Raw genomic sequence first — 20,232 nt, 5'->3', positions numbered from 1 at the left:
ACAAGCACTCCATAATCTCTCTCCTGATCTGTCACAGACAGCACTCTTACTTCTTACTCTTACTTCTTTCAAACCCTCTTCAAAACCCGCTTTTTCCATAGGGCACTATGAGTCCCTTTACTGTAACTAAGCCTAAGTACATGTATAGAATAATTATACATTCTTCTACCATTCACCCTGATACCACTTCCCTCCACTGTCCCTTCCTTGCATCTATTTTTATACAGTGAGCCCTCTCAGGCAGGGGCCTGCCTTGCTTCTTGCACACTGATTATACCAAATAGAGAACATGACTAAAAGCCAAAACAAAGTATATAAGCTTTTCTGGTCATTCATGTTTTTGACAGAAGCATAAGGTACATTTCATGTTTGTACTTGTGTTGAAAGTGCCTTCTTCCGCAAACCAGGAGTTCACCCTGCATTTAGTAGGCACACTGGTTGGTTGCATGACATTACATGGGGCTGAGACATGCCTTAAGTGAAGTTTAAGCTCATCCAAAAGATATAGGACATGATCATGGTTTTAACACTTGCTATCAGAGAGCAGTTAAAGAGATAAAGGAAGCGGTGTATAGGCTCCTCAAAAGATTCTACTTCCAAACTATTCATAAGTACATTATGAAGCACATAGCAGCTCCCTTTAACTGCCCTTTCAGAGAAAGTCCTTCCTCTGCAGAAAACAATAGAGCTATAACATTTAATTGACTGGTTAAGCAAATAAAAGATTTCTGATCAGCTAAAAAAGCTCCTATATTGGGCAGCATATCTTTTAAAAATATCTTTAATGAAAGTACTTGCAAAAACTGCAGGTGGTATGCATCACCCAAGAGACATCTCCCCCCACACATACACACAGGAGGGAATGGTGTTTCTAAGATTATGCTTGATACAAAACACAGAAATATCAGCTAAAACAAGGAAATTATAAATTTTGTTTAAGAACTATTTTATGTGTGAATTTATTCATACAGTTAACTAGAATTCATAGTTAAACTGACAAATCTAAAAAATCCAATTTTAAATTGACTAATTTTAAAATTTAAAAATCCACATAAATTCCAGAAACTGTTAGCCTTCATATGAATGCAATCATAATTCAATATGTGAAGATCCAGGGTGGTGTTCTGCTTCTAAAGTTAGACCTGGAAGATCCAGATTCGAATCCCTGCTCAGCCATGAAGCTTTCTGGGTGACCTTGTGCCAGTCACTATATATCAGCCTTATAGGGTTGTTGTGAGGACTAAAGAAGAAGGACTAAAGAAGTTCAGGACTATATAGCCTGAACTCCTTGGAGGTATAAAAATATGAAAAATAAAATGACCAAATAAATAAACAAATAAAATAATCAAATGAATCTAGTGTTAAATGCACTAGGACAAGATAACTGAATATTACTAATTTTAACAGAAACAGGGAAAAAAATCAATTTTTTAAATTGTTGGGTAGTATATACCGTTTACTTTCTGCTGGAGCAAGGGCTCATCTACCAGAGGAAGAACTCAGTTCTTAGAGTAAGGAAAACATGAATGCTACTCACTATCAAATTGCTTGGTAATGTTCAACTTATAAATTGTGTTGGTTAACATTTAATGGTGTTCAGTATGATGTACAATTATAAAATAGACAATAAGAAGATATTTTATTTTACATTGGAATGAGCCAAGATTGAATGAAAGCTAGTGATGCAGTTATGGCGTCTAGTGCCATACTAAAAAAATAGTCTTTATAAACTGATTATAATGTGTATATTAGTTATCTGGCAGGATGAAACATAGCTCAGTGCTGCTGAGGTCATACAATTTTGAGCTCCATTGATTTCAGTGCAAGAGAGTAAAGTGTATACTTAAACTCTCTCACTGAAATCAATGGGCCTTATAAGTGCTTCAGCTGGATCATGTCCCTTCAGCTTGTTCCAAGGAAAGCCACAGGGATTTGCCCTTCTATGTTAGCTATGCTACTTGACTACCAGAACTTCCTTTCCCAAATTACAGGACTGTAGAATCCAGCATCTATCAACATTCAGTTTTCATTACAGTGAATATAATATCGGTACTCAGACAGGTCTGATTCATGCCAACCAGCTGCCTTAATTTATAAGTAGGCTACATTTCCAACATGCAGCCCATGTAAGTTCATTAATAATTGAAGACTTTTTAAATAGCAATTCTGCTTTAGAGATGAGCAGAACATAAAAGGCATTTTGTTTGATAGTGGAAACAGACATTTAAAAAAAAAACTTTCTCATACCACATCGTGCCCTTTTATTTTAAAATTGTGAATAAGTCATGGTATGAAGATTAACATATCACATTTGGAATGGACCAAGGACAATAACCTTGCAACACCCTGCTGTTACAAAGCAAGGGGCAACAACTCATTATTACATCAGAAAAAATCCCACACAATGTGGACCTCACTGTGCCTGTGACCATCACTCCTCCTCCAGTTCCACAGCCCTCAAGTGTCCAAAAAATCTCCTCCTGCCTCAAATGTCTCTGCCCCATCTCCTTTACTGCCCTTGATGTCTGCAACATGCAATCGGCAGGTGAACAGGGAAGGATGGCAAAGCTTTAACCAGGTGTGAGTCAGGTGGTATAGCTTTCCACCAAAATTGCACAGCTTTACAGGATCTTGTATCTTGGTTATCCCACAGCAGTGGTTCTCAGACTTTTCATGGGCTCTAAGGACTGCTGCCTGATTTACAGCCAATGAGTATGGCTATAATGGTGAGTGGGCAACCGTGCTTCCCCCCCCCCAGTAGTAGCTTATTTAACCCTTAAGGTACATATCCTAATCTACCCTGTCAGTTTCGCAAACCACCAGAAACTGGGTCACGACCTGGAACTGGTGGGTCCCAGACTCACAGTTTAAGAACTGCTGCCCTAGAGTGTAATGTTAGGGTATGACTGAATATCAGGAGTGTGTGTGTTTAATATTTAGTATTTAATGTATGTGGATAATGCTGTGAAGAATATTGGAAAGAAAGCAAAGAAACTACTATAACGGAAGCAATGACAGTCTTTTCCCTTTTGTGAATTCAGTTTAAGACAGGGGTTCTTCATCTGTGGGATCTGTAATCCTTGGGGGTATGTGAACAGGGTTCCAGGGGGTTTGGAATATTAAAAAAAAATAAATTGGAATTTTTTAAAAATTGCCTTTATTTTTTTTAAGAAAGGAGGAGTATTTTATAAATTTTGAATTTATAAAACTACTTATGGGAAAAACAAAAGCCAATAACTAATTTTCTTATTTGCCACAGTACAGATATAATCTAATTATTCACAGATTTTTCACTGGTGGTATCACCTCAACGCAATGATAAGTGCTCTTTAAATTAAAGGAGCAAGTTGTTTAACAATAGCCTCGTTAATGTGAAAGAGGTCAGCCTTCTGACAATTCATCAGTCATTCTCTCTCCAGGCACTTAGAACAGCTTAACTCCAAGGCAGGTGATCCCTTCCTTCCCTCTAAGCACCTCAAAGAATGATAATCACTTTACATTCTTTCTGAGTGCTGTGCTGAAGGGAGGGGTTGCTGGCTCAGAGTTAAGCCTTTCTAAGAGCCTGCAAAGAGACTGATTGATAGATTGTCTACCTAATGCCTCTGTCTTACATCACAAAGGTCAGCAAGGCTGTTTTTAAATCGCCTGTCAAAGGGACATTGTTTTTTAAATGGATTTACTTTAATGCGATTTTTGCCATCCACATGAGTTCTGGGAATAGAACCCTCATGAATATGGAGACTCAACCTGTATTTATTGTTTTTGGCTTTCTCACGAGGTTTTTTCTAATCTTCAAATTCTAAACAGCAAACAAGTGTTTTTAAAAGGTTTTAAATTTAACACTTTTTGAAGTTCCACTTGCTCCCATGTATGTACAAAGCAATTTCAGTAAAACAGCAAATGATCGTAATGAAAATAAAATAAATGCAAAATATATAAGGATGACATGAGCAGTTCAACATTCTCCTATGTTGAGGCATATGAAAAGGTTAAGGACACATGAGACATGAAAAGGTTAAGAACCACTGGTTTAAGAGAGCTGAGCATAATCCAACTAAAGCAATCTCTTTTAAAAATATGCTAAGATAATGGATACATTAGCTCACTTAAGCCAATGAAGCTCCAAGATGCTAAGGAGGTGCTTAGTGAAAGGCAGAGAAAGCATCAGGCAACAAAGATTTTCTTTTACAAATGACTAACACTGGAACTGTCTGAGAAACGCCTGCAGTGATTTTTAAAATGCTACTGTAGGAATTCCTTAGCCTGAAATACAGCAGTCCCAAGCAGAGATTTTAGAAAGAAACAACTGTTTCACATCTGGAAGAATGCTCCTCAAGAAACGTCTTGCAACCTGTGAGCAGTGCTGCCCAAAGGAGTTGCAATCCGTTGCCTGGTGGGTTGCAAGTCTGTTCCCTTTGTTCTACTGGCATCTTCAGATGAAGAGGGTTTGCTCAGCTACTCAGTCCTTTCAGATGTCAAAGGCAACCCATAAAACAACACAATTACTCCTGTGGTGCCACTTCTGGAGCACTGTGGGAACTGGAGCAAAGGATTCTGGGGTAACTTTGTAGTAGGGGGTGCTTTGTAATTGGGTCACTACATTTAAAAGGCAATAATTACTGACTTAAATTACAGGATAGCAGTTTTGCATTGTATCTTGTATCCCTTGCGCCTCAATGTGTTTTTGCTGCACAAATGCTATATCTTATCCATGTATAATTGTCATTACTCTGCTACGTACAGCAGAGAACGTCTTAATATGAGCAGACATCTGGTGATGGAAATTTCAGCACTGCCATTAGACACAGGGGGTACAGATAAAAACAAGCTTTTAAAAAGAGTTTCCCTGAATTTTGCCAATAATTCTTCCATGACATTTTTGTAAGGAACTCCTGAAAGATCAGATCCCATCACTTCTACATTAAGTAACAACTCCAGCTGTGATTTCTATACACTGATTGCACAGCCTAACTACTTTACTTAAAAACAGAAGGCCTTGCTTTAGTACTTATGATGAGTCTCAGCAACTGCAGACCAAGTCTCAAATGTGCAGTCACCCTACAGCATTATCACAAAAAATATGGGATGTACAGTCTGCATTTCAAAGGCCACACAATACAGACTTCGGAATTCTATTTTTAAAAATGGAAGTAAAATGAAACTCAGTGCATTTTAAAGTTTGAATTTTAAATACACTCACGGTGGGGGCATTATATACAGCCTTCCAGGAAACCAATAGACGCCAACCAATCCTCAGCTTGCAGAAACTGTAAAATCCGTCTCAGAAATGAACATCTGGAACATTTAAATCTTAAATCTAGATCTGATCTTATACCACCATAGTCCATGGGGATTATGATAAAGTACTGACTGCATGAACATCTGTCTATGTCGGTTAACGGATTTCCTTCTTCAGTTCAGTCCAGTCAACAGTTATCTTGTCTATGCACGTTAACTTTTACAAATGCTGCACTATTAGATTTCATTTAAGCCAGCATCATGAATTAAGTATAAAAACAATGTTGCACTAGCAAATTATGATTATGTAGACAAGCATAAAAAAGAATCAAATATAGTTGTGCCATTTGAGAACACATTTTCCTAAAGCTACGCATATTTAAAATTTTAGATCTGCTTGGGTCATTTACTGTAGTTTTGTTTTCATTTCCATCCATTCCTGCCTGTAAAGCACAGATGCCAAAAATCATCAGCTTCCATTACATTACTAATAGACACCACATCAAAATGTAGCACCACATCATAAAAGAGTGGTAGCATTTGAAAATATCTACTGTTGTCTATGGATTGTCTTAACACTCCACATCAAAATAACTTTCACACACAGCTCTAAAATCCTATGTTTTCCTACCCACTTGGTCTTTCTCTGAAGCACAATGCTCCCTCTAAAATGCATATGCTCCCTGCAGTGACTGCAGAGATATTTTACTTCCTTAATTTTCACTGGAAGGTAGCCGAAACCCTGTTCAAAGTGTAGATTTCCCCTTTGGTAGCACTAATATAGCACCTTAAGCATAACCGGTTAAAGACAGAACATTAAAACTGGAAGCAAAGAAGGAATCCGAATTAGCATATAACTCATGTAAATATTTTGTATGTGTTTCTGGAATAGTTTTATATATTTTCTTTGTCTCAGAGGGTGTTACTTTTTCTCGTATTCAAGGCAACAAGTCACTCTTTTGCTTGTCAGCAAAGTGAGCAAAGAAAAAAAGGTGCAAATGTTTTCATATCTGTCCTAGAGTTTGCCTGTTTTGACAAAAACCCATCTTCAAAAAAGGAAAAAAAAAATTATCATGAGAAACCAGACTCAACAACACTGTTCTTCATCTTCCTTTTATAACTTCATCCTTTCTTTAACAAGCCAAAAAGCATGTCACTAATGGTATGTCAAACACTTTCACTCAACATATTTTTGGCTGCAATCTAACCACACTTACCTGGAAGTAAGCCCCACTGAATTGTAATGGGACTTACCTCTGAGTAGACATGCACAGGATAGGGCTGTTTACGTCCACAGGACAGCTTTTATCAGCTGAAAAGTTTTAATTGTATTTCTGTCCTTAAACTGAAATGTAGTGCCTGACAATAAAACAATCTCTGAGATGACACAAAACCCTGAAATCTTATTCAATTATGGTAGAACAGAGAAATGGTTAAATTATGTCAAATGGTTAAAGTTTGTCATCAATTGATACAGAGGTGATTTTGCCTACATTACTGAACAGGATGCAGGCATATGGAGGGAAGCGTACCAGGTTACTGGCACAGGCCAGTAACTCCTCCAGTTTTCAGAGCAGGTTGACTTCAACAGTGGCAGACCTCCCCAGCCCTGCGCCCCAGGCAAAGGTTTGTGATGGAGTCCCTCCCCACGAGATGCCGCCACCCCCCCACTCACTGCAACAAAACAGAGTCTCATTCGGCTCCAGGACCAACCACAGAAGCCACCTGAGGTTTCCCCATGGTCTTAAACTCTGCTTCCGGCAAACTGGAATCACAGTTTCCAACTGCGTCAGGAGCTTCAGTAAGGTTTCCGCATGATCCTAGAGGCACATGGGGCTCCGCGCCCAGGGCAATTGCCCCGTTCAGTTAATGGCAGGTTTGCTACTGGACTTCAGGGTGGTCCTGCTGTACTCACTTTCCCTCAGTGAAGTCAAAAGCTTCTCCAAAGCAAATTTACAAGAAAGGGTAGGCAAAGTTTGCCTTCCAATCTGCAATGCACTAGGCCAGGGGTGCTCAATAGGTGGATCGCGATCTACTGGTAGATCGCGAGGCAGAATGAGTAGATCGTGGAGTGCCGACCCCACCCCCTTCAGGTGCCTCTGGGAGGAAACGCCGGGAGTAAGGCCCATTGTACTCAATGGGACTTACTCCCAGGTAAGTGTGGCTAGGATTGCAGCCTCACAGCCTAATCCTAGGCATGTCTACTCAGGAGTAAGTCCTGTTATACTCAGTGGGGCTCAAGGTACACCAACATACATTGAACACATAAATGTTATATGTTATGATGGCGCGAACATTGTAAAAAAAAACTCTGGTAGATCTCCGGGCCTTGCTGGGTTTCAAAGTAGCTCTCGAGCCAAAAACGTGTGAGCACCCCTGCTCTAGGCAGTCAAAAATGTCAGGAGTTGGGCAGGAGAACTCTTGTAACATTGCCAGTCTAACACAGGGCACAATCCTAACCAGGTCTACTCAGAAGTAAGTTCTATTTTGTTCAATGGGGCTTACTCTCAGGAAAGTGTGGTTAGGATTGGAGCTGCAGTCTTTTAATCAATGCATGCGTTTTCATCAGCTTTAACTCCCAACCAGTCTTTCATAAAACTGCTCAGGAGGAATATGCCAGTACAAGCTCCACTACAGATTATTATGGAGAAGTACAAAGAAGCATCAACTCATATTTATACTGTATATTAGGTGAGATAGCTAAACGGAACCTACATGCTCAAAAGCCATATGCACCACAATAAGTATCACAAAGAGAAAATAAGAGTTTCATGTTCCCATAACTAAGATAATAACAAGTCAGAATTTGGTAAACAGACTTTGGCTTTCTTGTGAATAGCCATGGCCCAAGCTCCTATGGCCCTGAGTCTAGGAGAGATGTGCCCCTCCCAACTTGTTCCTCCTTTCTCTCTCCCTGGGTGCACAAAGCATGCTGAGCCCCCCAAGCCCCAGTTGTCCTCTCCCCTTTCCTTCCCCCTCTTCATTCATTTATTACTTTTCTTTTTCTTTTTTCATTCTCCTCCTCTACCACCACTTCTTCCTCCTCCTCCTCAATAGTGGATAGGTGTTCACCATGACTGCTCATCTTTTCATTCCTCCCATACCCATTCTAACCTCCTGCTTTCAGCTCTGAAGTAGCAAAGGGGAAAAGTGAAGGCAAGAGGAAGTGGAGATGAGGTTGGCTAATACAATCACTCTGTTCTTTCCTGTCCTGGAGTCCTGGGACAGGGAGTGCAGGGACAGTTTCCTGCAGGGAGTCCTGCACTCCATCTATTCAGCACAGCAGGCAGGCAGGCAGCCAGCCAGGGTGGGAGAAAAGAGCAATGCCTGGTGACAGCAGCTCTAACCACCAGTGGGAACTGGGATAATTTAATGAACTCTTTACCTGAACAGTTTGCTTGCTGACTTGAAGTCTTTGCTCAGTCCGTTGTAGCTGAACTGTTAATATCTTATTGGCTTCCTTAGACTTTTTCAGAGAAGATACTGCTGTCCGTTTTGAATTCTGCAGAACAGCTAACTGTTGCTGTAAGGATGTAATCCGTCCCGAGAGTGAAACAGAGCAGCCAGGTTTCTGGACCACAATATTTCTCTTTTTCTCTCTGTTTACTAAACATTGGTTACATTGAACAACAATTAATTCAACATTTTTCATTAGTATTTGAAGAAAAAAATGACTCTAAATTAATGACTCTTTATTCCGAGGCTTGGAACGTTCGCTAAAAGCGGGCGCAAAGCACTTCCGTTTTGCAGGAGGTGCTCTGTGCCCGCTTTTAACGAACGTTCCAAGCCTTGGGGAGCACTGTGCAGGGCTCCCTGCACCTCCTGCAGTTCTGCCTACATAACGTGAGTGCAAAGCACCCCCTCTTAGCAACGTGATCCTGGGGATCCTGTCATTGCCCTAGCCCCTCCCCTGCAAGAACTTACAGAGGAAGTAAAGCTCCCTCAAAGTTTGAGAACCTCTGCCTTAGGTGGTCTATCTTGTTTTAAACAGTTCTGCCTCTTAACCTGAGCTAGGAGAACAGCCCATATACTTTGGAGTAGCACAAGAAATAACTAGAGAATAAAAATTCTGAAATAGGCTGAAAAACAATCAAGTTTCCTAAAGTCAGTTACTAAGGCAGGTTTCAGAAATACTTTATTAGTGGGTCTCTGGAACCAAGACCACCCCTGCACATCTCCTTAGAAAATTCTTCCAATCTATTCTGAGAATGTTCATTGAATACTGACTCAGTACTGGTATAGCCATACAGGACCAACACAATTATTATACAGTTGCTTCCCAAGTGTAATTTGAAGTGGGCAGGAAAATGGCAGTAAGGCCACCCTTTGGACCATAGTCAGCTGGCTGCATTGTCCAGTTAGCAGCACTGCTCAAAATCCTGCAAATGTATATCAAAATAAATTTATTTTGATGAACTTATCAAAATCCAGAGAATTTGGGAAGGGGCAAGCTTAAGGAAAGAAATACTGCAACATGATATTTCACTGGCTTGGATGACATTAAAGTCTTTCCACAAATGCAAATTATAATTTTGCTTTAAAGAGCTATTACAAAAGGTAAATAATACCTACCTTTACTAGTAGAAGCTGAATGTAGGGCCTTTTTCCTTTGCAAAGCAATTATTTTTGTGCCATTGTTCTGCTGTAGACACAAAAACAAACCATGTACAGATTAGCAATGCATACAAATACACTAAAATAGGCAGATTTTTTTTAAAGTTGCAGCTTCTGAGACATCTGAAACTACCTTCTTCACTTTATTCTGTGAGTTTTAAACCTTCCTCATGGGTTTTGAACGTATGATAAGAAAACGCACAATGTTCTCAATTTCTGTCAGTTTGAGGGGTGGGGGAGGTGCGGTAGAACCCTGGGCTGGATCTCAGTAGAGTACTCTTTTGCCAGCCTTCATCCTCCCATCTACTCCTCCTTGCTTGTGGCATAGGAGACACAGCAGAGAAAGTAACTTTTGCTTAATCTTTTGGAATGTGATTCTGGTTGGAATCTGGATGGGGGGACAGAAGCAGGAGGGGAAAACCCACCTTTGGAATGGGCCACAATGCCCCTCTATCTTCTTGCCAAGGGGAGAAGGGAGAGATGTGCTGCAGGTGCTGCCATTTATGCTACCTTATGAATGCTTACTCAGAAATAAGACCCATTGTGTTCAATGAGGTTTGCTGTCAGGAAAATGTGTGAAGGAACGTAATCTAAGCTGCAAGAAAGGAGACTCACAATTTTTCTTGCAAGCTACTGCTTCTCCACATTCATTGGTCTCCTTGCTGAAAATGATTGCATTCAACTCTGGGTTTCCCTCCACTGAGCAGAGCAATTCCTTTTTCTATCTCCCACTCAATTGATGGAGGGACCATCTTCCAAAACATAGGTGAGCCACAGGAGGGGTGTGTGTTTGCTTCCACTCTCACCTGGCAGTTCCCATGTGGTTTCTGCTTCTAAGGGAGCTCTGAAATGTCATGGACTTGGGTGTTTCAAGCAGAGCGGCAGCCTATGGTTGGGGTGAAGGTTCATTCAAAGGCCATGAAACAATGGTATCAGGGGCACTGTGCTCAACCAGTTGCGTACACAAAGTTTCATTGAACAAACAGCTCCATTTGACCCCCAGTCAGATAAATGGCAACTCCCAGCTCCTTCCACCAAAATAAAATGAAGGGGACAGAAAGAGAGAGATGGGGGTGGAAATAGAGCCTGGGCACCCTGTCACTGCCTTGGGCGCTGAGTTCAGCATGGCTTACTTTTAAGAAAATGCTTATAGAATGGCAGCCCAGGCAGAGGCCACAGTGAGCACCATTTTTTTCTCTGACAGGGAACACCCACATGACACATCCAATGACACAATCCTACATATGCCTACTCAAATTAAGTTCCATTGTGTTCAATGGGACTTACTCCCAGGAAAGGGAAATCTCTTTGACTGCTTTTCTGAGCCTTGGTGTGAAAGATGGCTGCTTTAGTGACCAACCCCATGTGCCTGTTTTGGGGGACCATCATATGCCCTCTTCCTAAAAAGCCAAAGGAGTGACTGGGAACTTGCTTCTACAAGAGTGGGTCAGCCTTCCATGCACAATGGTACAGTAAAAAAAAAGCACACAAATCCTGCCATCACTGGCAGTTTTTTGCTGCTCTCGAAAGGACAAAACCTCATGGGGAAGGTCCCACCCATTTTGGCTGGCAAATGCTGCTAGAATATGCATAAGAACAGCCCCACTGGATCAGGCCATAGGCCCATCTAGTCCAGCTTCCTGTATCTCACAGCAGCTCACCAAATGCCCCAGGGAGTACACCAGATAACAAGAGACCTCATTCTGGTGCCCTCCCCTTGCATCTGGCATTCTGACATAGCCCATTTCTAAAATCAGGAGGTTGCACATACACATCATGGCTTGTAACCTGTAATGGATTTTTCCTCCAGAAACCTGTCCAATTCCCTTTTAAGGGCACCCAGGCCAGTCGCCATCACCACATCCTGTGGCAAGGAGTTCCACAGACCAACCACACGCTGAGTAAAGAAATATTTTCTTTTGTCTGTTCTAACTCTCCCAACACTCAATTTTAGTGGATGTCCCTTGGTTCTGGTGTTATGTGAGAATGTAAAAAGCATCTCTCTATACACTCTGTCCTTCCCGTGCATAATTTTTATGTCTCAATCATGTCCCCCCTCAGGCGCCTCTTTTCTAGGCTGAAGAGGCCCAAACGCTGTAGCCTTTCCTCATAAGGAAGGTGCCCCAGCCCAGTAATCATCTTAGTCGCTCTCTTTTGCACCTTTTCCATTTCCACTATGTCTTTTTTGAGATGCGGCAACCAGAACTGGACACAATACTCCAGGTGTGGCCTTACCATAGATTTGTACAACGGCATTATAATATTAGCCGTTTTGTTCTCAATACCTTTTCTAATGAACCCAAGCATAGAATTGGCCTTCTTCACTGCCGCCGCACATTGGGTCGACACTTTCATCGGCCTGTCCACCACCACCCCAAGATCTCTCTCCTGATCTGTCACAGACAGCTCAGAACCCATCAGCCTATATCTAAAGTTTTGATTTTTTGCCCCAATGTGCATGACTTTACACTTACTGACATTGAAGCGCATCTGCAATTTTGCTGCCCATTCTGGAGAGATCCTTCTGGAGCTCCTCACAATCACTTCTGGTCTTCACCACTTGGAAAAGTTTGGTGTCGTCTGCAAACTTTGCCACCTCACTGCTCAACCCTGTCTCCAGGTCATTTATGAAGAGCACCAGTCCCAGGACAGATCCTTGGGGCACACCACTTTTCACTTCTCTCCATGCAGACACAGAAAGTCTGATGAAGAATGTGAGACAGCACAGGAAGAGGGCCTAGTGCAGTTTTTTCCTTGAAGAAACCCCCAGAGTGCAGTACAGTGTGATTGCAAATTCCATGTTAGGTGGAACTCATTGAATATTCCATGGAATAACTGCATGTCTTGTGGGAGCCTGTGAAGTCCATCCCTGGGGCGGAGCTTCCGAGGTAGCGGTACCGGAGATGCAAGTTCGAAGGGGGCGACAAGGAAGACAATGAGCTGCAAAAAGTGGCTTGCATGCCCAGTTTAATCTTCTCAATGTCTTAACATTCATCTGGATCTGTTACATTACAGTATGCCACTTGTACATGTTTATAATAAAGTCTTTCTCAGAACCCAGAGCAGAGTCCTTGTTTCCTTCACAAGTCTCTTTGGGGAATTAGCATGAAGTATGCCGGTGGTGTACGGATCTGTTCCTCACTGCCTTGAGGTTGAGGGTACCCATCTGTTGGTCCGGCATAGACAGGCTGCTGTTCCCTTGGGTCTCTCTTGTAGGCACTGGGGAGGTCTGGGCCCTGATCCCTACATCTCTGTTGGGGTTGGTTGGCCCCTTGACGTGCCACTCACTCATGGGGATGCCCTCTGGGTGTTCCAGGTGGCTGGGAAGGGACAGGATGTGCTGCCTGTCACTCTGATCTCACCCTGCCCTGAGAGGGTAGGAGTTTGCCTCTCCCAAGCCTCCTGCGCTGGTTGGTTGTACCGGGGTTCACCTGGCCAGCCAGCCCTTTCTGCCAGCCACTAGGGGGTGGGTGTCAGTGGCTGCTCTTTCCATTCACCCCCCTCCCTTGTTCCTGAGCCTCCTTATGAGCCCAGCCATGTTCCTTCCTGGCTCTGCCCTGTCCGGAGTTTGGCCGGGCCCAAGATCTTGTGAGATCTCGGGCATCTGGGTCCCCAGCCGCCCGCGCCTGCCACATTGTGAAGGAGCAGCATGGCCGGGCGGCTGCTTCTGCGGCTGGCTCCCCTTCCCTTGGGTGGTGGCGCCACCTCTACTGGCTGCTCGGAGGCTGGCCGAGCTTGCGGGCTCTGGCTCCCCTGCCCCATGGGTTGCCTAGCCATTCCTTTGGGCGGTGGCGCCGCCTCTGCCGGCGGCGCGGGGGCCAGCAGGGTCTGTGGGCTCCTGCTTCCCCGCCCCGCAGGTCGCCCGGCAGTTCGCCCGGCACCTCCGCCTGCCCAGGGTTGCAGGGCTTCCTGCCTGCCTGCCGCATCTTCCCTAGTCCTTCCCGCCATGGGGTAGGTCCCTGGGCGACAGGGCCTCAGGCTTTACAAAAGCAAACCAAAAAAGGATGCATTTCATACATATCTGTTTGCAAGTTATGAACAGGATTTGTTGTGATATAATGATGATGAGCATGGCCAGCTGTTCATAAATGACCATATAATGATGATGAGCATGGCCAGTAACTACACAATCATGCTATCGGCTAGCTCCAGATTCAGCAAGAGCAGTATTCAGATACAAGATGCACAGGATCCTTCTCAAGAGTTGCTGCTCAACACTTGGTTGTGGGCTCCCCAGAGACATCTATTTTGCCATTCTGGGAAACAGGATGGTGGCTAGATAGGTGGTTGACCTGATCTATCAAGGATTTTCTTACAGCTTTGCCACACAGAATACACTCTACAAAGTTTCTTCAAAGAGATCACCAGACTTGTGCCTGATTGTACGAAGTGGGTATCAGATCTGCTGTGCCAGTAAAGTAGTACTTAGGATGGAATTTAATCCACTGCTGCATCAGCACAATGACATGCAACATGGATAATAATAGTTGACACTGGCAAGGTTGTTTGTAAAAGTTAACTTCTACATCATAAGGTAAGTGTGACCTTCCACTTCAAACTCGTCACGAATGTCTCTTAAGAAAATATGAGATAAGCAAGTGGCATAGAACTACAGTTTTCTGCCTCAGTAATGTATCATTTGCACAAGTACATGATTCCTCTCAAGAAACCTTATTGTAATGGAGTGGAAGCAAGGCACAGTGGTGCAACAGCTGTACTGTGTTGATAGTGTATCAGTCTGGTCTTAGGTTGTGGCAAAATAGTTAGCAGCCCTCACGCTAAAGACATGTGTGTCACTGAACTGCTAGCTGATGAGCATATGCCCCAATCAGAGAAAACTGTATGGGAAACATATGGGTTCATATTGGTATGACTGTAGTCTTTCATATCAAGAGGCAGGAAATGCTTCTTAGAGAAATAATGAAATATCGTGGAACCAGAGCTGGTTCTTCAATTGGGTTCAAGGGGTCCCAGAAGTCAGGCTGCACCTGGGGGAGCCAGCAGCCCCACACCACCACCCTTGCATTTTCTGCAGGATAGCACTGCTGCAGCTGCTGCCATATATTAATCCCAGCTGCCACCTCCTGCTTCAGCAGGCCACCCCACTCATTCAAAAAGAGCAGCAGGATAAGGCAGGAGAGAGAGGAGCACAGGGATGGTCAGGAGCAGGAGGAGGTGTATGCAGAGGTGTATGCAGGGCAGCACAACACCAGTGACACATTAAGGGCCAGCCCTATCCAACTTTCCAACATTGATGCAGCTGTGCTGATAGGGTGTGCACTGCATCCTGCAGTGGGGGGGGGTAGTCACAGAGGCCTCCTCAAGGTAAAGGAACAAAAAATAGGGGCTGTATTGCAGCAGATTAATATACTGAGGCTATTGCATTTGAATGCTGTTAAATATTTGACATTGACACTGAAATGAGTACAAAACTAAATGCACTCAAATCATACTATACCTTTTTACGACAAAATTCACAGTTGCCTTCCAAATTCCTACTACTAGGAAATATTTGGTTGTCTTCCATCGTACTTTGTTCTTGATGATCATTTTTGTCTGTCAAAAGAATAGGCTGTGCTGCTTTTGGAACTACTGTCTCCAGGTTTTCAGAAGGCAGCATTTCAGAATCACTACAAAGAGCATATTTGGAAAGAGGCAAAGTATTATCTATTTGTGGGTCAAAAGGTCTCCAACAATCCAAAAAAGGAGCAAACAAAGCAACCAAACAACGATCTGCAAACAGCCAAAACCAAAGTGCACATTTGGCACAACTGCCACAAACAGTCACACAATAACCTGAAAAAAATGATTCCTTTAAAGTAGTAACTATTTCTATCAGAAAATCATTTTATAATTTTTACCCTTTTTGAGTTTAGCAGCTGCTTTCTGCTTAAGGAATGTGAACGAAAATAAAATTAACAGCAAGAAATTCCAACTACTGATCTTGTTTCCCTGCATTATTTGCCTAGAACCCATGAATACACTCATTTCATTTACAAACAGCACAATTACCTCTAAACATCCAGAACAGGGTAATTTTCCTCTTGAAAAAAAATACATGTATGGGGAAAAGTTCTGCGAGGCAATTGTTCACTCATTACGTTTTCACTGATATGGGTGACACACCGCCAGGCAGACCTCACATGGCTTGGCTTGACAGGGGGTTCAATTGAGATGGAACCTACTAGGACCTTCCTTAATTTTGTGACAGAGGTGGACTGGCTTGACCCCAAACCTGCTGCCAAACTTTTGTTGGAGGGGCATATTGTCATGCAATTTAGAGAAACCCCTATGGGAGCAATCCTAACCCCTTATGTCAGTACTTTCCAGCAGTGGCATAGCGGTGCCAATGGGGCACATGCTGCATCCTGCAGTTGGGCATCACTCACGGAGACCTCCTCAAAGTAAGGGAATGTTTGTTCCCTTATCTCAGAGCTGCATCGCCCTTATGTCAGTGCTGGAAAGCACTCATAAGGGGTTAGGATTGCGCCCTATGTGAAATAATATTAAAGGCCCAAATCCTAACCTACTTTCCAGCACTGGTATAGCAGTGCCAATGGGAAGTGTGCAGCATCCTACAGTTGGGGGGCACTCACCGAGGCCTCCTCAATGTAAGGGAATGTTTATTTCATTACCTAGGAGCGGCATTGCCCTTATGTCGGTGCTGGAAAGTGGGTTAGGATTGCACCCACAGTCACATAAGTATTGATACATATGAAAACAACAATATCCAGTTTGTTTTCAGTTCACTGAAAGAATCTGGCACATGGAAGCCAGTTTTGGCAAAACTCTTCAAGCTGAAGTCATCTTTAGCTGGTCGTTTGAGGACATGTGTGCCTGGGAAATTTCGTATTCTGAAAGCACGAATGTAGTGTATTTCAGGCCAAATGGCCACAAGGCATCACTTTTGCTCATTCCCCTAGTAATCTGCACAGCAGAGCAGGGGAAGTGTTGGACCCTATCACAAGGTAATGCCCTTGTGATAGAAAAGCAGTATATTTATAAGATCTAGTCAAAGTTATTTTTTCTAGAAAGATGGTTAATAGTCAAAATATTGGGCTTGCATGTGTGCCTATTCTCCTATACTAAATCAAGTTTCTAGAATGTCTCATTTTAACCTGGCTGCACTCCATGATCATGCAATCCATGCCTCCTTTCAATCCAAGACACAAGTAAATGTACCAGGTCTAGTCCAAAAGTTACTTCTATACACTAAAACAGGGGCCAGGGAAGAGTGTGCACAAACCTGAGACTCTCTCACTATTAACACCGTGACTGCCAGAAAAAGTAACATCTGGCCAGGCTATCATTTTCTTCCAATCTATTTTCGGTTACATGCTAAGGCACTGAACCAAACACATGAAAAACTCCCATGCAAATATGCTTTAAGAAGTTAACAGTGGAATTTCATTTTTTGTCTGAAACTATATGAACAGTTGTTGTTGGCAACCTTCAGTCTCGAAAGACTATGGAATCGCGCTCTGAATGGTGGTTCTGGAACAGCGTCCAGTGTGGCTGAAAAGGCTGATTTGGGAGTGACAATCCCTTCCACACTGGGAGCAAGTGCAATCTGTCCCTGGTCTGTCTCCCTGGCTACGGGCCTTCCTTCTTTGCCTCTTTGCCTCTATTTTAATAGTGAAAGAATCTCAAGGACTGGAGCAACATGGCAGTTTGACTATGAGTGCTATCAGCCATTGCTGAATATTGCTCCATTATGGCTTCATATTATATGGCCTCATCTGAGGCACTTGCCTCTCTCACACATCTGCCTACAAGGTTGATTAGCTGTGACAGGCAATAGATTACAGCGGGGGAGGCACTGCAGGACACAGACACTGACCATGAATACCTAATCTTACGCATGCCTCCTGATGTGTCAGATTGGCCTTGCTTTGGGAAGCTGGGTACTGCATGGAGGTTTCTGCTATGGACTCCTACTTCAGTATGGGGCTACATACTAGGGAAACAAGAAACCTCTAGGGATGCGCTGTGAGCTCAATTGAAGACCATATGCTTTGCAAGCAGAAGACTCCAGGTAGGACAATGAAAAAAATTCCTGTTTGAAACACTAAAGAACCATTGCTGGTCAGCGTAGACAATACTGAGCTTGAAGATCCAATAGTCTGACTTAGTATAAAGCAGCTTCATATAATCACATGAATGTCAGCATTTCTGATATATATCAACTTACTTGATCAATGGTTCTCCATTGAAGATATATTGCTACGTGTATTTCCCCAGCAGAATCTGAAAAAACTACTCAGTGACTGTATGTGCTGTGAAATTTCACAGGCTAACAAACTACACTCAGACTGCAATCTTAAACACAGGTATGCAGAAGAAAGTCCCACTGAATTCAGTGGGACTCACTTCTGAGTAGGCATACATAGAATTGTATTGTCAGGATTAAAGGATAACTTTAATTCCACAAAAAACCTTATAAATCTGCACACATTGTTGATGAAGGGACTTTCATTATTTTTTGCATAGGACAATCAATGATCACACTAGCTGGGAAAAAAATGTTTATTGTCAGAGCGCCTCAGCTAACCATGTTTCTGTTAATTATCCAAGTTGGGGTGGATAATATGAATAGTAAGTCCATGTATTGTGGACATTGTACAACCTGAATTCACCTAATTCTTAAATTTATGGCACTATACAACACAGCCTGAATAAAATGCAGATAAATCCTACAAACTGGTTAAATTTTACAACATGAATAAAAAATTTTTACACACGTGAACTATATCCTCTTAGGAAATCTGGAAATCATTGAATGAATGTGCACATTATTCTAAATCACAGTGGGTATGGTCTGAAAGGTGGGTAATGCCTGCATGATGTGTAAAATGAAGTGAATGGGGAAGCAGAGGATGCTCATGCTTTCTGGCCTCTTACGATCAATGGAAACTTTCTAAAATGGCATCATTTGAGTCTTAGCAATAGCGTTCATCGAGGACTTTGCCACAGTCTATGCAGTTATACTTACCTTTACAGAACTAATTTTCGACCATCATTCAATTAAAGTTAGTACAATGACTGAACATAAAACATACATGAAATAATTAACGTAGATGGTCCTTAAATTAAGGGATGTTAAACAGCTTGTAGACATCTGGTAGCAAGCTGAAATGGGTCATTCAAAATTTATCTAACTAAATTAAGGGGAAAAAATGTTTCTCCTCCCGGGTCGGCATGTCACAAGACAACTAAACCGACTTTGTAGGCTTGCCTGGGAATCCTTAGCTGTCAGTGGTGAATATGCAAAGGGCCAGCAAATTAAATCAACCTGCCAAACTGTCAATTTCAAGCCTCATGACTGCATGAAAATAGCATCACTGGAAGAAATCAAGCATTGCCTTCTTTTGGGTTTCCTGGCACCTATTCAAATACTCATGCAGTTGTGGCTAATTTTGCATGCAAATTTCAGTCAATAAACTCAGAACAAGACCTCCCAAGATATTTCAAAGGCTCTGACAGTATTTTTTCTGAATACCAAATCGACAGTAGTTGAAATTCAATCTCTATTTGCTAGTACTTTACATATGCACAGTGTCCCCTCTACAGAGCTAAGTTAATGAGAGCTGTACCTGCTTTCACTCATATCCTCCCAGCCGTCCTTACTGAAGTTCTCAAACATGCTGCTCATAACCTTGATGGACTTATTGAGAAAAGACTGGTGATGTTCCACTACACTCTTTTTCTTCCCTGTTTTCAGCTTAACTTTGGCGCTTGTGCTCTTACATCTACATCGGCCACAAGTCACTTCTGCAGCGGCTATAGAGCCCACTATCCTTGCCTGGTCCAGTGAACTCTGCAATTGCTTCACTTGACTCAGCAGATCCTCATTGTCATTTCTCAATGTGTTTGCTTCTGCCACTTGTCTCTTCAGAGAGGTGACCTCTCTCTCCAGTCCATCTATCATTAACTGAAGCTCTGCTTTGTCCTTCTTTATTTCTGTGATCTTTTTCAGTAGCTTCTCCAGCTCTTTCTCTCTGGTCTCTCCTTCTTCTCTGTGTTGCTTAAGAGATGCTTTCAAATCATTTTTATCCTTGGTTAACTCTTTATTAACTTCCCTCAGCTTCTGTGATTCTTTCTCAAAACTCTTCAGCCTCCTTTCCAACTCAGAAACCTACGCACAATAGCAAAAAACAGACTCAATTTTAACCTTTAAAATAGCTGCCACTGTATTCATTATGTCATAATATCCTACGCACTTTATGAAAACAAAATTACATCCAGCACAAGGACAAAAGCTATTTAAAGTACCTAATTGAAAAATAATTCCAAGGCAGTGTGAATGAATGCATCTGAACTGCAATAATACATCTGTTGAGCAAAGGGCAGATGGTAAAGGAAGTTACCTTTAAGCCTCAA

General features: G+C 42.5%; 1 protein-coding gene across 3 annotated transcripts in view; it reads right to left on the bottom strand.

The window, feature by feature from the left end:
• Positions 1 to 20,232, bottom strand: part of CNTLN (centlein) — a 248,268-nt gene that overhangs the window by 83,248 nt on the left and 144,788 nt on the right. For 2 of the 3 annotated variants that reach the window (XM_066615164.1, XM_066615163.1), the window contains 4 exons: positions 19,446 to 19,987; positions 15,311 to 15,482; positions 9,811 to 9,880; positions 8,624 to 8,844 (listed from right to left, as the gene is read on the bottom strand). In XM_066615164.1, coding sequence (XP_066471261.1) covers positions 8,624 to 8,844; positions 9,811 to 9,880; positions 15,311 to 15,482; positions 19,446 to 19,987 — 1,005 coding nt within the window. The remainder of the gene's footprint in view (positions 1 to 8,623; positions 8,845 to 9,810; positions 9,881 to 15,310; positions 15,483 to 19,445; positions 19,988 to 20,232) is intronic. The other variant, XM_066615162.1, reaches the window with a different exon arrangement.

This window comes from Tiliqua scincoides, chromosome 2 (genome assembly GCF_035046505.1).
Source record: "Tiliqua scincoides isolate rTilSci1 chromosome 2, rTilSci1.hap2, whole genome shotgun sequence".
NCBI lineage: Eukaryota > Metazoa > Chordata > Lepidosauria > Squamata > Scincidae > Tiliqua > Tiliqua scincoides.
This window is presented reverse-complemented; position numbering and strand designations above follow the sequence as displayed.